This window comes from Corythoichthys intestinalis, chromosome 5 (genome assembly GCF_030265065.1).
Source record: "Corythoichthys intestinalis isolate RoL2023-P3 chromosome 5, ASM3026506v1, whole genome shotgun sequence".
Lineage (NCBI taxonomy): Eukaryota > Metazoa > Chordata > Actinopteri > Syngnathiformes > Syngnathidae > Corythoichthys > Corythoichthys intestinalis.
Window position 1 is genome coordinate 31,454,556 of NC_080399.1, and position 16,117 is coordinate 31,470,672.

Consider the following 16,117-nt stretch of genomic DNA (forward strand, 5'->3'; position numbering starts at 1 on the left):
TCGAGGGAGTCACTTTTACTTTTACTGATAAAGGAGTTGAATCAAATATTATTATGATATACACTCACCAGCCACTTTATTAGGTACACCTGTCCAACTGCTCGTTAACACTTAATTTCTAATCAGCCAATCACATGGCGGCAGCTCAGTGCATTTAGGCATGTAGACATGGTTTAAGACAATCTCCTGCAGTTCAAACCGAGCATCAGTATGGGGAAGAAAGGTGATTTGAGTGACTTTGAACGTGGCATGGTTGTTGGTGCCAGAAGGGCTGGTCTGAGTATTTCTGAAACTGCTGATCTACTGGGATTTTCACGCACAACCATCTCTAGGGTTTACAGATAATGGTCCGAAAAAGAAAAAATATCCAGTGAGCGGCAGTTCTGTGGGCGGAAATGCTTTGTTGATGCCAGAGGTCAGAGGAGAATGGCCAGACTGGTACGAGCTGATAGAAAGGCAACAGTGACTCAAATAACCACCCGTTACAACCAAGGTAGGCAGAAGAGCATCTCTGAACGCACAGTACGTCGAACTTTGAGGCAGATGGGCTACAGCAGCAGAAGACCACGCCGGGTGCCACTCCTTTCAGATAAGAACAGGAAACTGCGGCTACAATTTGCACAAGCTCATCGAAATTGGACAATAGAAGATTGGAAAAACGTTGCCTGGTCTGATGAGTCTTGATTTCTGCTGCGACATTCGGATGGTAGGGTCAGAATTTGGCATCAACAACATGAAAGCATGGATCCATCCTGCCTTGTATCAACGGTTCAGGCTGGTGGTGGTGGTGTCATGGTGTGGGGAATATTTTACCGGCACTCTTTGGGCCCCTTGGTACCAATTGAGCATTGTTGGAACGCCACAGCCTACCTGAGTATTGTTGCTGACCATGTCCATCCCTTTATGACCACAATGTACCATACTTCTGATGGCTACTTTCAGCAGGATAATGCGCCATGTAAAAAAGCTGGAATCATCTCAGACTGGTTTCTTGAACATGACAATGAGTTCACTGTACTCAAACGGCCTCCACAGTCACCAGATCTCAATACAATAGAGCATCTTTGGGATGTGGCAGAACGGGAGATTCACATCATGGATGTGCAGCCGACAAATCTGCACCAATTGTGTGATGCCATCATGTCAATATGGACCAAACTCTCTGAGGAATGCTTCCAGCACCTTGTTGAATCTATGCCACGAAGAATTGAGGCAGTTCTGAAGGCAAAAGGGGGTCCAACCCGTTACTAGCATGGTGTACCCAATAAAGTGGCCGGTGAGTGTATTTGTGATGGCTGAATGCTCTATCATGCTAAATCATCAGCTCATCAAGATACTTTTATCTTTTTTATTCTCAATTTCTTTGCCTGTTGACCACATGGTGGCAACAGTCAATATAAAATAAAGGAAGAGAGTTTAAATTGGCTGGAAAGATTTAATTATCATGATCAGCGCAAGTGTTTTTCTGCAAGAATGAATGCCTTAGTTCTCTGCTGATGCAGGAAAAGAAGCAGATCAGGTGGAATGAGACTTTCTTTCGCAATGCACATTACCATTGAAAGGTCTGCTTCAAATGCTTCTGAAAAATGTTTGAAACGAGAACCTGCAGTGAGGACAGGACACCGGTGATCCGGGACATACAAAGGAGGCTATTTGCTGTTTGCATGCCTATGAAGCAGAGCAAACTTCCTCCAAACACCTACCCCAAGATGCTTTTTGACCGTGCTTGAAATCACATTCTTGTATTTTATCAAAAGAGAAAAAAATTGCCCATTTTATTTTTTCCCCCCTCATTTTTGCTGCCTTATTAGAGTGCCTTGGAGCTACTCAAGTGTGCGCTTTTTAGAGAATTTTCAGTTAGTTTCCGACATATCAGAAGACTAAAGCTGCTGTTGGGAAGTGTTTCTTTGCTAAGTGAAGTGACTGAACACCCTAATATCACATCCATCATGTCAATATCTGGGACAATATTCACTGACAACCGTGTGAAAGATAGGTCGATATTCGATTTTACACCTGAGTTCACTTATGTAGATGTGTTTACTGTAGCAACTGGGCCAGATTTTGATGAGAAAGTCACACTCCAATTGGGTTCGTCAATGTGCTTTTGAGATCAATAAAGAAAAGACAGAGATCAGAAAGAAAATAACAATTAATTATATGCGTGTCATCACAAAATGCTGTTATAAAAAATGTACCCTGGCACAATCAAACATCAATGAAATACAACAGATCGTCATAAAGTTGGCACATAAAGTACAAAATTGTGTGATTCTTTGAGATGTAATACAGGAGTTTACAGCTTTTTACTCTGACAATCGGCGGACCTGTAAAAAAAAAAACTGACAAGGGACCCATTTAAAGGCTCAACTCTACTTTTGTCTCAGAGTCCCACCTTTATTAAGCACTAACCTCGAAGCTTCACATTGCAAACTCAACCGAGCATTTGTCAGCCTGGCTGACGTCTTAACCAGGGCGTAGTATATCTTCATAACAGATTTGAGCGAGTACAGGTTCACCTCGGTTCAAACTTGATGAGGCCGGGGGTTACGTGTTCACCATAGGCGGAGTTTGACTTTTGGGGCAGGGGAGGCACAACATGATGATCACCCCGAAACGCAGTGTCAGCAATAAAGTTAACTTCAAGAATATTTATAATAATGAGTTGAAAATGAGCGTTTTTTTTCCCATAATTTTTGAGGGGAATTGTAACTCAGGCTGCTTAGGACAGCTATACTTTTCGCCAAGATCATCATCCATTGAATATGGTACGCCCAGCGGTATTCTGTCAAATTTTGCACCCCATCAGAAATTGCAACTTTGTGTTAAAAATGGCCACGAATACAGCGGTTACAAAGTAAACACTACAACTTTCTTCAAATAAAGGGATATTTACTTACGTTTGATCATGGACGGACATGTAGAAAAGTTGTCCTCAGACACATCCTGCCATGTTAGCTGCACACAAGAGCTGTACACCGCTCTCTCACTGTTTACGCTATATTCATGGGTAACATGTATGCTTACGATGTTACCTGTTTTTTTTAGCACTTGTGGATAAAATTGAATGTAACAATGAATGTAAATGTAAATTGAATGTAAAAGAGGGCTTATTCACCGCCACAACAGCTTTGGGAGCTAAATATTATAAGGATGCAAAATTTGGCAGAACAGGTCCTCAGGTGGTTTTGGCTAAGCAAACCTAAGCACAAAAATAATTTTGACCCATTATAATTGTTTTTTTTTTCCATTTCATTCATTTTGGTTGTTTTATTGCTTTACCACTTTTAAAGACAATATTTTACCATTTTTACTGGAAAACTCTTAATTTTAAAATCATATATAGGAACGTCAATTACATACAATGACACTTTCGGCCAAATGGGGGGCTGGGGCATCCCGGCACCCCCTTAAACTCTGCGTATGGTGCTCACACGGGTTTATGTAATGCACTTGATGGCAATATAAAATGGTAAAACAAGACATTTTACCTTCTGGTTCTGTTCCAGCATCATCACTTGGTGGAATATGCTACACTGTAAGTTTACTTTTCAGCTTTTCCTCCATTTTGACTGAAGTCCCCCTGTTCAAAGTAACTCCAACACGATCATTCACTGCCATCCCACTGCTAACCATCTACTGAGCACCTGTCAATTAAAGGATAGACACATAGACAGAGACAAGAAGTCAGCCTTATGTGCATGCCAAAAGGCAGTTTAAATATGCAGAAAGAAGAAACAAAAGCAAAGAGATAAAAGTCATCTTGGAGGGCATGCACTTAAAGTTGTCCCATCCTGTGCCAGCCTCAGTACTTGCATTGGTACGTTCGAGCCTGTTGGAGAGCGACCGCTGTTATCGTCAGCTTCAGAAGTGGCCGTCGTGGCCCGCTGTAATCCCTGACCGCAAATCCCCAAGTCCCCTTACTGAGTAGTGGCGGATGAGGCAACAAATCCTCAGCATCAAACAACATAGTGTGTTCTGCTTCTCCAGCCCACACCTCTTTTATGTCTCGTCTGCTGTCACTGCCAGCCCCAAAACGTTGTCTGTAGTGTGCTGGACTGAAGTCTGGAAAGGGAAGTTAGTGGCAATTCCCATTGCCCCCCTCAGCCCCGCTCATGTGTGCTTGCTCTGGACTTAGTCCTTATGCAAATCAGTGCCTCATATGGCATTCATGAGCAAATCATTTGACAAATGGTTTCAAAAGCACAACAGTAGAAGTTTTAGGAGAAATCAGTTATTTGAACCCATTGCTGTATTGGCTGCCATTGACAGCAATAAATGTCAAATTCATAACAGTTACAAAGACATATATAAAGTAGGACTTCCACAACCAAGAAACTCAATTAGTTGGAGTTCTGCAGAAGATATATACTGTAAGATCAATACATGATGATTAATGGTCCTGTTAAATGGAAGTCAACATCAATAAACTTAACAGGCCAAAGAAAAGAGTGTTATTCACAATCCCCCCAAATTTGAACTAAAAAATAAGAAGGTACATGTAGGCTTGAAAATGAGGAAAAACAAAGGTGACCTGTCAGGTCTCTGAAGCTGAGAGGGCAGGTCCCTTGACAGTGTTCAAACCATGACGCACTGAAGTATGAATTTGTAAATCGACTGTACCTGTACTTATTATGACGTTGAAAATGGTTTTAGACGCTTACAGTATCATCAAACATATTTTATTCATTTAGAAAAAATATCTATAAATGAACTAAGAGACCTTCAATAATATCATAAATTCATTGGGCATTGAAAGTATTAAGTGCAAGCAACCGAAATGCCAACTATCAACTGTAAAGAACTGGACATGGTACTTGTGACGTCACCCATAGCGCTCGCCTGCTCTCATTGAAGGTCACTTTTTACTGGTCAGCGCACCGCCATGACAGTTACTATGTTTTCCTATTGGCATTTGTGAAGCCAATATTTGGGGTATTTCGGAGGTACAAGTTCTGTTAGTCAGTTTATAGGAGGGAACCTGAACTGTATAAAAATTACAAGATCCCTGGCCACTGCCCCCTCATTAATAATTTTTAGAACAGATTATGACTCAACGATTGTGGTACTAAAATATTCACCCGTGTACAGTTGTCGTGTAGCATTTATCTTGCCATACCAAATTCTACATTCGAACAAAGCCTTCAAACATGTTTTAATGTAAATTGGTGCTTTCTGAAACCAGAGGAGCCAGGCCCAGTGCCCAATATCCAGTACTACAGGCTTTTTTAAACATTTCTGGGACTTAATTTTGAAAGATGGGAGGATTGGTCCTTGGTACCAACACAACATGGTGGACCAGGCTGGTCTACTAGGGTTATAGGACCCTAAAAATGTAATGCTTGGTCACGATGACAATGTAAAAATGTTATTCTCCTTGTAAAAGCCATTTTTTTCTCCCACTCAAATAAAACTATTTTATGATAATCAAAAATATACTACGAAGTACAGAACTCAAGTCCCTCAGTAGATTAATCCTCCAGAGTCTGGGCACATAAATCCTACAGCACAGTTGAGGTCAAAAATTCAAGGAAGTAACAATGGACAAGACACTTTTTTGGAACGCCACTATTTTGAGGGGAACTTCGCAAATTAGATTTCATCCAGGGCATAAATCTGAAGTATGATGTCTCAAAACCTTGGTAAAAACTCCATGAAATGATAATATATGTCTTATCACACAGCTCTAAAAAACACATTCCGCTCTCAGAGGTTAAATGCAATGAAAATAAATTTCTCGGTGAGCGTAGATGTTTTATGGTCCACGTGGGAGAACGGTTTAGAGGCCTGATCTGCTTGGGTGCACATATGCCAATTTGTCAAAAGCAACTTTGAATTTATACTTCTGTCCATGAGCCTGAGACAGGACCAACAATCTTTCCTTCTTGTTTGTCAGTTCTTTATGGGGGGAAGAGAATTCCTCTGGCAGCATGATGCTCTTTGGTCATGCAGCCACATCTCACACGCCTTGTGTGTCTGCCACCAGGACAACGCGCTGAGACGTCACAGCACATTTTTGTGACTTTCAAGTCACGCTTGACGTGTGATCTTCATGGTACATGGCCAGTGTGTTCAAATGGTTCCGCCGGATTTGCGCGTGGTTTAAGATTAGAGCACTCAAACGTTGAAAAGGACACCAAATTTATACAGAATAGCCAAAGAGGAGCAAATGTTATGTGTGCAGCTGCTGAGTTGATGAGCAGTCCCCATTTACAGATGGTTTTGTAATTAGGATACTTGCAAGAGGGAGATTTTGCACAGCACTGGCCACATTTATTTTAGTATTATTATTATAGTTTAGTAGCCAGCACATTAGCCCAGCGGTTAGAACATATTCGCAATTTTCTGATGTAATTCATTTGCTTTTCCATATTAAAGTTTAAGAAAACTGCTCCCGCCATCCACGAGTGAGACTCGTTTGAGAGCAGTTGTCGCTTGTCGCCAGCAGAGGGCGCGCTAAACCTCGCACGGTCATGCGGAAGACGAGTGTAAATATTTTCGTGACGTCACATCTTCCGGATTATTCCCATTCAGCCATTAATAACTCTCAGTGCTGTTACTCGGCACAGCTCCGCAGTCGCTCTTTAAACACTTCCCCCCCAAATCATCCTAATCTTAAACCTTATCATTGATAAGAATAATATCAATCGTCATCCACACAGCAGCAGGTTCGCTTGTCATTTGGGATCAAGATGCAGAAGAGAAGAAAGCCCGAGCCCATCCAACTCAACCCGATTCCCGATGGGAACGTCATCAACGGCACCGGAGCCACAGAGTAAGTGTCAGCAGTGAAGCCAACCACTACCTTGTGTGTGCTTTGATATCAGAGCTGCATGATTTACCTTATAGACAGAGTAACCATACATTACGATTTGAAGTGGCATTTGCTGTTACAGTGCATATCACTAGTGCTTTCATTATATAACATCATAATCTGCATATGATTATTCATGAATTGACCTTCATAATGCGCGCAGACTTTTTACCCCAAGTTTACCACCAGTAATTGTGATTGTGAGTAGTTGTGACACCGTGATCTAGTTATCATTTCCCAGTTATGCCAGGGAAACATACAGAATGGGAATTACATGTGTCAGTCCTCATGCTGGCTGCTTTATCCAAGGTGGCAAAAGAGGGGGTATATTTTATTCTGTTTCCGTTGTGTCCTTGTGCATCTGAAGATAATGCAGCATCCTACGCGTGAGTGAAGATTTTTGCATAATGCGGGAAAGGGCAGTAACTATGGTTACTTTGCTTTAGACAACAAACGTGAATTCACCTCCAGTTTCATGAGCAACAAGAAATGTTGCGAAGTTTCTAATTTAGATTCAGAATTTTTTTTCTTGTAATATTTATTAATCACAGTGCATGCAGGTGACCATGGAAGATGCATGTAACGTGGTTTATTAAGGTAACTGTTGCCTGCAGAGTACCACGGCAATGTGTTACATAACTGTTTCTAATATTTTGACCCTCACATGAAAAATCAGCCCTTTCAGGCACAGTGGTCATTACAGTTGACAGCTATTGAAAAGTTGACCGTTAAAAAACTGACTATTTTTGGTCATTAAAAAACAAATAGTAGCAATTATATATATATTATTGTATTTTAAAAATGAATTTATAAATTAAAACAATGTTAATAAAAACTAAATTGATGAACTTAAAATAAACATATGCATACACACTCACTGGTTACGGCCCCAACACTCCAAAGTAGATCCCTCCCACCCCCGTAGTATGTAGAACTCATTGCAGGCCATTGATGCCGATAGACGTCCATTTCATTTAAATCGGGAAGATTGTCTTTGAATGATTACGTTTCAGTGCCATTGACGGCGCTAGGCGTGAATGTGAGGGGCGAATGAATGTTCATTTGCTTCCTCCCAATCAAAATGGATTGGATGTCTAGCACCGTCAATGGCAGCCAATGAGTTAAATGAGTCACCTGTTAGGGTGAAATATAGTTATAGACTAAATTATTGTCACCCCTGGAATTTTTCCAGAAAATACAGCATTTCTCACAGAAATGAATGTAATTACAAATGTTTTCAGTATGAATGTGTTTATATCTTGGATGTGCATTGGAAATCACCCAAAAAAACAAAAAAACTGAGGGGAAATAAGCCAAAATTGACAATTTTAGACAAAACTAAAAACAATAGACCCTACCCACCGACGTCACAAAACCACGTGCTCGCTGTATGGTTCCGCCCACTTGTCCGTCATTTTGTCTCTGTATTAGCATTGGTTTCAATTGATCGAGGAATTTAAAATGCATTTCATGGAAGACCCGGTGCTTTCTGATGCCGTAAACTCACTGGATGTGTTGCATAAAAGGCGTTATGTGGAAAAGCTTCGTTCTATACAGTCGCCAGATCCATATTTGATGCCCAAATCGATGTTTTTCGACCCACTGTCTTCGCCCTGTCAGCCTGACATCTGCTACGCTGATATTTACAATTATCTTGTCCACACAAAATCAGCCTATTCTCACGAAAATTTGAAAAACTTGGAGCTTGGAGGCTTATAAATACTTCGTTGCTGGTTGGGTGAAACAGGTCCTCGTCCACGAAAATTCGGCAGGAATCTATCTTGTGCTTGGAAAGGTGAGTTACGAAATTTTCAATTCAAAATCTTTTGTTATTGCTGACATCCACTGTCAAGTCTAATGTATTTCATGTCGTTTGTCAATGGAGTTAAGGCTTTTAATGTTTATATGGTTTAGCGATAGCACTCTTACTACATACATACGTGTATGTTGTCGGCGATTAGCCTAGCAATGATCTTAATTGTGGTTATTTGTCAGCCCAAAACCCTCTAAGTATATCTTAAATGCATCTTACCGGATATAAAATGACTACTACATAGTCTGTGGTGATTTTTTGGTGCCCAGTTTTCACGTCGAATTGCAGCCGTCCATTTCGCTCTCCTCTTTGGATCCCTCGGAATACGGTAAAACTTCAAGTCTCTCCTTCCATCTTCTCTGTTAGTGCAACCAACAGCCACACACGCCTTCACCATTTTGATTATTAATGTTAAGGAGCAGAAAAACACGCCGTAAATAAGAGGAATGTACGTAGCCATAACAGGTTAACACTATGTTTTGACGGACAATTGGGCGGTACCATTCAGGAGAGCGGAGTTGTGACGTCACGTGGGTAGGGTCTATAGGCTGGACATTATTGTTAGCACCCTCAACTCATTATTTGGTGTCACATCCTTCAAAAGAAATAGAAAGCAATCTCTTCCTGAAACCTCTCAAATGGAATTTTGGACCACTCGAACCGTTTCAGGTCTCTCAGAGTTGAACGGTCCCTTCTTGCAACAACAATTTTGAGATCTCTCCTTAGGTGTTGAATGGGATTTTGGTCCGGCCTCATCGATGGCCACCTCAGAATTCTCCAGCGCTTTGTGTCCAACCATTTCCCGATGCTATTTGGGGTATGTTTTGGGTCATTTTCTTTTGGGAACACCCATGACCTCTGACACAGACTAAGTTTTCTGACACAAAATCTTACATTGCGGCCCAAAACATTTTGATAGTCTTCAGATTTCATGACTCCTTGAACATGGTCAAGGTACCCAGTGCCAGAGGCTCCGACACAACCCCAAAACATCATTGAATCTCCACCATGTTTGACTATAGACCAGTGGTTCCCAAACCGGTCCTCAAGGACCCCTGTGGGTCCTGGTTTTTGTTCCTACCGATCGAGCACAGACCATTTAACCAATGAGGTTTCAGCTAAAACAAGCAGCCCCTGACAACCAACTGCTTACACATGTAAAACACCAGATTGGTACACGTGTCATCCTGTTTTGTTGGACAGAAATCCAGCACCCACAGCGGCCCGATGTGGAATATTTTGAGAACCCCTGCTATAGACACTGCGTTCTTTTCTTTGTAGGCCTTATTCTTTTTTCTGGCACTGGGTGCCTTGACAGTGTGCAAGTAGTCATGAAATCTGGAGACCATCAAATCGTTTTAGGCCGCAATGCAGAGTGCAGTCTCAATAAATGGTCTGTGTCAGAGGTCATGGGTGTTCCAACAAGACAATGACCCAGAACATACCTCAAATAGCACCAAGAAATGGTTGTAGACAACGCGCTGGAGAATTTCTGAGTTGGCCATTGATGAGGCGACATCAAAATCCCATTGAACACTATGGAGAGATCTCAAAATTTGCTGTTACAAGAAGGCACCCTTCAAATCAGAGTCCTGGAACAGTTCAGAAAAGAAGAGTGGTCCAAAATTCCATCTGAGAAGTGCATGAAACTTGTTGATGGTTAGGCTATAGGAAGTGATTGCTTTATTTTTTCCAAAGGATGTCTAACCAAATATTGAGGTGAGGGTGCCAAAAATACTGTCCAGTTTATTTTTTTTCAATTGTCTAAAATTGTGTCAATTCTGGCTTTTTCCCCCCTCAACTTTTCGTTTTTCCAATGAACATAAAAAAACAAAACAAAAAAAAAAAAACATTCATACTGAAAACATTTGTAATTGCGTTTATCTTTGTGAGAAATGCTATATTTTCTGGAAATATTCCAGGGGTGCTAATTTCATCCAGGACTAGATACAGTATCTACAGTGTATGTAATTCGTAGATAAAAGGGTTAAGCTACAATTATAACTGCAATTGAAAATTTAGGGGAGGCAGTATCAATTTTTTTAAAAACTTGATTTACATACCTCAAGTTGATAATCGCAGTGTGCCAAAATGTGTCTTCACTTTTCTACTGCTGCTTTTAACGAGTTCCTAGTTGCGCAAGGCAGGTAGTGACTCGTCAAGTAACAGCACACCCTGTTGAAATAACAGTCAGGAATTTAATACACTGACAGTATACCGTACCTCCTCTTCCATGCTGGAATTCTTTGTTTTAGTGTTCAGTCATGATCACATGAAGCTAGCATGCATGTTTTGAAAAGGTGGAAGCCCCAGTACCAAAACCAGACCACACAAGCACGGATTGATCATACAAAGCTCACTCACGAATGCCTGATTTTAACATACCACCATGATACCGCATGACAAAACATTGCAATTGAAAGTAGAAAACATTACACAACCACTCCATCTCTTTATTTCCACTCTTAACAGATGCCCTTGGTTGCTGTGCACATTCAGTTCAAGAGGCCTGAATCGTGCACTTCCCTGCTACTCAGTCCTTCCCACAAACTGTATTGTGCTTGAAGTGTGTGTAAGCATTTCAGACCGTTAATATTTCTGGTGTCATCTACCTTTCTGCTCGTCGACATGACGCCCACACCACCGAAGGGAAAAAAACTCGGCATGCAGTCGCCATGGTTATGCAGGCCTGACATCAGAAATAAAAACTCAAAACGCTTTTTTGGCATCCACTTCCAACACAAGATGTGCAATGCAATCAAAAGACTCAATGGTTGAAATACCATGCAGAATAATAATGCGGTGCATCCACACTGACAAAAGCTTAAGCCTGTCAAAAGAGCTCTTTACCGCTTTATCCTGTTGGGTTCTCAAGGTAATAGGTTGTCATGACAGCACCAAAGGAGCGACAGAAGCACCTGAACAGCATTGATAAACTCTTACAAGAGAACATAAGGCAAAAGCAGTGGCCCTCGCCATTTCTGTCCACTCACTTGATCTGTGTCCCTAAAAGCTGTATCTTCCATCGGGTCTCAGTTTAATGCACCACTAGATTCCTTCTGGTGTCTCTCTGGAGTACCAGGTGTTTCAAAAGAAGCATCTGCCAAGGTTCTGTCAAAGTGAACTTCTGAAAGCTTTTATACAAAGTACATCTTTTTTCCCCAAGAACAAACTTAGAGGCTCTGCAGAAGAAACTCGAAGAGCTGGAACTGGACGAGCAGCAACGCAAACGCCTGGAAGCTTTCCTGACACAGAAGCAGAAAGTGGGCGAGCTGAAGGATGATGACTTTGAGAAGATATGCGAGCTTGGCGCAGGCAATGGAGGAGTTGTCTTCAAGGTTTCCCATAGACCTTCTGGTCTGATCATGGCCAGAAAGGTAAAGCAGTTCTTGGACATTTGAAATGTATTCCTTGTGAAGGTACATATATTTCATTTAGACATGTTGGTTTTATGACATTGAGTAAATTGAAAATGTACTATGGAAGATAGTGATATGAAGAAATGTGGGCATCCCTGAGAAGTTGATATGAAAATTTCAGAGGTGCCCATTTTTTTTCACACACACACACACACACACACACACACACACACACACACACACACACACACACACACACACACACACACACACACTATCCTTTACAGGTAAACTGAATTAAAATGTATTTTATATGCCCATGTATAGCTGTTAACTACACAATAACTTTGTGATAGTAAGGAGCTATATGTATTTCAGCTTATTCACCTCGAAATCAAACCCGCCATCAGGAATCAGATTATACGGGAGCTTCAAGTACTCCATGAATGCAACTCTCCATACATTGTGGGGTTCTATGGAGCCTTCTACAGTGATGGCGAAATCAGCATCTGCATGGAGCACATGGTACACAACGTTCCCATTTTATTTTCATTGTAAACATGCCTCCACCTAATTTCTTGATTTGCTGCTTTAGGATGGCGGCTCCCTGGATCAGTCACTCAAGAAAGCTGGAAAGATCCCAGAGCAAATCCTTGGCAAAATCAGTATTGCTGTATGTTAACTTCATTGTATTCTCATCTCACAGATTTATGGGGTTATTTGCTAATGCAAGCATGAATTAACACTAGAGATTGACAAGGTGTGTTACTGTATATGATGACTGTTCAAGGTACAATAGACACCGTCATGGGCTGACGGACGTTAAAACCACTGTAGAAATTTGGCTTTAACTACATCTTTAGTAGCAATCCCAGGCCAAGCTCATGACCGTTACAAATAAAACTGATCCATGAGCCATGTTCTGTCCATAAAACCAACCCTCTCGGGCAGTAGATGACTGGAATTATGAAACCAATCAAGACCGTAAAACAAGCACCCCAAAACACACTTAAGCAACATGCTGCATGTTGACATTTCATGGCAAGTGAACACTGAAAAGAATCATTGAATGCTATACATTTATTTTTGCAGGTGCTTAAAGGGCTCTCGTACCTGAGGGAGAAACACAAGATCATGCACAGAGGTCAATCAATATAAACAGTACTTAACTAATGGCTAATTAAGCATTAGTCACTACAGCTATAAATGTGTTCACAAATTTTGACTGCTGCATGCAAACCCCGCTAACAATTATTGTACAATGCCTAGCTAAAACTGTGGAACCACTGCTCCTGGAGGATGATCAAATTCTCCCCAAAGGATACAAAATTATCATCCATGAGCAGGAATCATCTAATGATGTACTTCCGAATATGTGACATTGTTATTTGTCTTCAGATGTCAAGCCTTCTAATATTCTGGTGAATTCCCGTGGTGAGATCAAGCTGTGTGACTTCGGAGTTAGTGGTCAGCTCATAGACTCCATGGCAAACTCCTTTGTGGGCACACGCTCCTACATGTCTGTAAGTTGCCACTCAAAGTCCTGCCAACCCCCCCTGAAAAATACTACAATCTACATGCCATTGATGACACAGACATCTAATCATGTAGCCGTTTTCATCCTTCTGCTGTGAATTTAAACAAACTAGTCAGTAGTAGGTGTCCAATCCATTTGAAGTGGTTCATTCTCTGCTGGCCTTCTCAGTTTAAATTGATTGGACGTCTATCACCGTCAATGAGAGCCAATGAGTTAAAAACAGCTGCCGAAATTGAGAACAAATTTTATCTTTTACATAGCCGGAGCGTTTACAGGGCACCCATTACTCAGTCCAGTCAGACATATGGAGTATGGGTCTGTCCTTGGTTGAAATGGCCATTGGGCGCTTTCCTATTCCACCGCCTGACCCAAAAGAGCTGGAACACATTTTTGGAAGTCAAGCAGGAGATGGGAACTCCGCGGAGTCCTCACCAAAGGCTGGGCCTCCTGGGCGACCTGGCAGCTGTAAGACTTAAGGCTCAAGTTCCAATCTTCCAGTAAGCTGTTCAGTTAACTGTGCCGTTTTTGTCATTTCAGCACATGGGTCAGACAGTAGGCCTCCAATGGCCATCTTTGAATTACTCGACTATATCGTCAATGAGGTGAGGATTTGCACAATCAAAACTTTCAAATGACAACCGTGTCACTAATAGTATCTAATTATAGCCTCCGCCAAAATTGCCTGGGATGTTATTCAGCACAGAATTCCAAGACTTTGTCAATAAATGGTGAGTTGAAAAGTCTGGGATTATTTACATTTTATACCACTAATAATTTTAAACTATTAACCAAATGATTACTTTCATTTTAGCTTGATAAAGAACCCTGCAGAAAGAGCAGACCTGAAACAGTTAATGGTTAGTGTATTAAAAATTGTCACCTCCTTATACATTTCAATGTTGACCCATGTGACATTTCATCCTCCAACAGGTACATCCTTTTATCAGACAGTCGGAGGCAGAGCAAGTTGATTTTGCCGGCTGGTTGTGCACCACAATTGGACTCAACCAACCAGGGACGCCCACTCATGGCTCAGCAATGTAACAACCAACAACTGTATACAGCAAAATCTGTGCCCTTTAATTCTCTTAACAGGGTTGGTTTATACAATTTGTAGGTGGTGTTATGCCAAAAAGTGCACTCAAATGTTATATTTTCATTGTAAAACTACATGCCAAGTGAAATTACAAAAGTGAAATTTGGGCTGTGTTGCAAGCCTTCCTAAAAAGCCATCTTTTTCTAATACCATATTAAGTGTGCTTAAAGCCCAGAACTGTTGTGAAAAGTTTGGTGAATTAAACTGTGAACATGACTCATTTGCCTTCTCTGAAGAACCGCTTCCTTGGTTTTATAAGGTGCTTGCTCCCAGGATCCAAAAAGAGCTCCAGTAATTTTTGCTGTAAGAAAGAAATGCTTAGTGAAACAATGTTGCAATCCAACTTAAATGCAAGCAAGACATTATGCATTGCTCAGGACTTCCATCTAATCAGGTTTCAGAAACACGGACCTGAAGTGGGAATATCATCAGTTTGCAAAAATGAGGAATAAAGAGAGATGAAAGCAATACTTACTTTAGATGTACAAACGTGTATTTCCTAGAACGCCTTGTCATTGAGAATCATTAAGTTTGTCATCTCAGGGCCTGGCAGGTTGAAATGAAAATTAGTTCATCCCTGCCTTTTTTATTCATTTATTTTTAATGAATGAATATTTTCTTACCAGAGTTCCAAAAGGGGCTTTCATGTGCGTTGTTGGCAAGCTGAAAAAGAAGAGATATTAATCATTCACATCACATGAAATCAAAGGTTGTGACACCCAATAGCCTCAGAACTTCTGCCTTATCACTGTAGTCAAAAACACGGACCGTGAAGTAAGAAATCTCATCACAGGAGTTACATCTGTTATTTGTCATACATGCTAGAAACTCACTTGCCACCCTTAATGCACCATACGTCGCACAGCTCATCCATCTTGGAGGAAGCACTCGGACCACCTGTAGCAGTAGCCAGGATGACGACCAGGAGGTATTCTTGCAAGGTTGGCAAGCTGAAATGGAAGAGATATTAGCCTAATTCAAGTTACATCAAATCGGAAGTTGTTGAATCCAGTAGCCTCAGAACTTCAACTCTTATCACAGTAGTCAAAAACACGGACCATGAAGTGAGAAATCTCATCACAGGAATTAAATCTGATATCCATTATTCTAGCAACTCACTTGTCATCCTTGACGCACCAGTGCCACACAGCTCATTTAGCTTGGAGGAAACATTTGGAAGACCTGTTCGAGTACCAAAGATGACCACCAGGGGTTATCCTTACAACGTTCTGCTTTTCTGCAGTGATTCCTGGAGATAATCGAGAACAAGTAGCAGAAAAACTGTTCCAAATGATAACATTTAATTGTTGGTGTCAATTCTTACCTGTGACTTATCTTCCTTCAAAGATCATTCAGCTCAAATGTCAAAACTTCAGTAAAGCCCTGAATGCTGTAGATAACTTACAAATATAAATGATTTAGAGGCTAAAGTAGTTTTTTTTTTTTTTTTTTTAACATGACAATCCGTGCAGTGGTCCCTATCACAAATGATTGCCTT

At 41.0% G+C, this 16,117-nt stretch overlaps 2 protein-coding genes, 1 long non-coding RNA gene and 2 other non-coding genes across 5 annotated transcripts in view; 1 reads left to right on the forward strand and 4 right to left on the reverse strand.

Annotated features, from left to right (window-relative positions):
- megf11 (multiple EGF-like-domains 11) overlaps positions 1-10,862 on the reverse strand; it is a 220,244-nt gene extending 209,382 nt beyond the window's left edge. The window contains exons 1-2 of the mRNA XM_057836016.1: positions 10,691-10,862; positions 3,492-3,647 (exon numbers count right to left, since the gene is read on the reverse strand). The gene's annotated coding sequence lies outside the window, so the exon portion shown is untranslated. The remainder of the gene's footprint in view (positions 1-3,491; positions 3,648-10,690) is intronic.
- Positions 6,514-16,098, forward strand: map2k1 (mitogen-activated protein kinase kinase 1). The gene is made up of 11 exons (XM_057836019.1): positions 6,514-6,775; positions 11,794-12,004; positions 12,365-12,511; positions 12,582-12,659; positions 13,079-13,130; positions 13,385-13,509; positions 13,784-13,988; positions 14,061-14,125; positions 14,190-14,251; positions 14,335-14,380; positions 14,454-16,098. The coding sequence occupies exons 1-11, from the start codon at positions 6,693-6,695 to the stop codon at positions 14,565-14,567; spliced, it is 1,188 nt and encodes a 395-aa protein (XP_057692002.1). The 5' UTR covers positions 6,514-6,692; the 3' UTR covers positions 14,568-16,098.
- On the reverse strand, positions 12,218-15,444 carry LOC130915859 (uncharacterized). Its single transcript, XR_009063175.1, has 3 exons — positions 15,243-15,444; positions 15,095-15,165; positions 12,218-14,920 (listed from the first exon to the last, which is right to left on the reverse strand). It is a non-coding gene; the product is annotated as an uncharacterized LOC130915859 (long non-coding RNA).
- On the reverse strand, positions 14,989-15,058 carry LOC130916904 (small nucleolar RNA SNORD18). Its single transcript, XR_009063381.1, has one exon. It is a non-coding gene; the product is annotated as a small nucleolar RNA SNORD18 (small nucleolar RNA).
- Positions 15,633-15,705, reverse strand: LOC130916903 (small nucleolar RNA SNORD18). The gene has a single exon (XR_009063380.1). It is a non-coding gene; the product is annotated as a small nucleolar RNA SNORD18 (small nucleolar RNA).
- Positions 16,099-16,117: the final 19 nt, after the last annotated feature.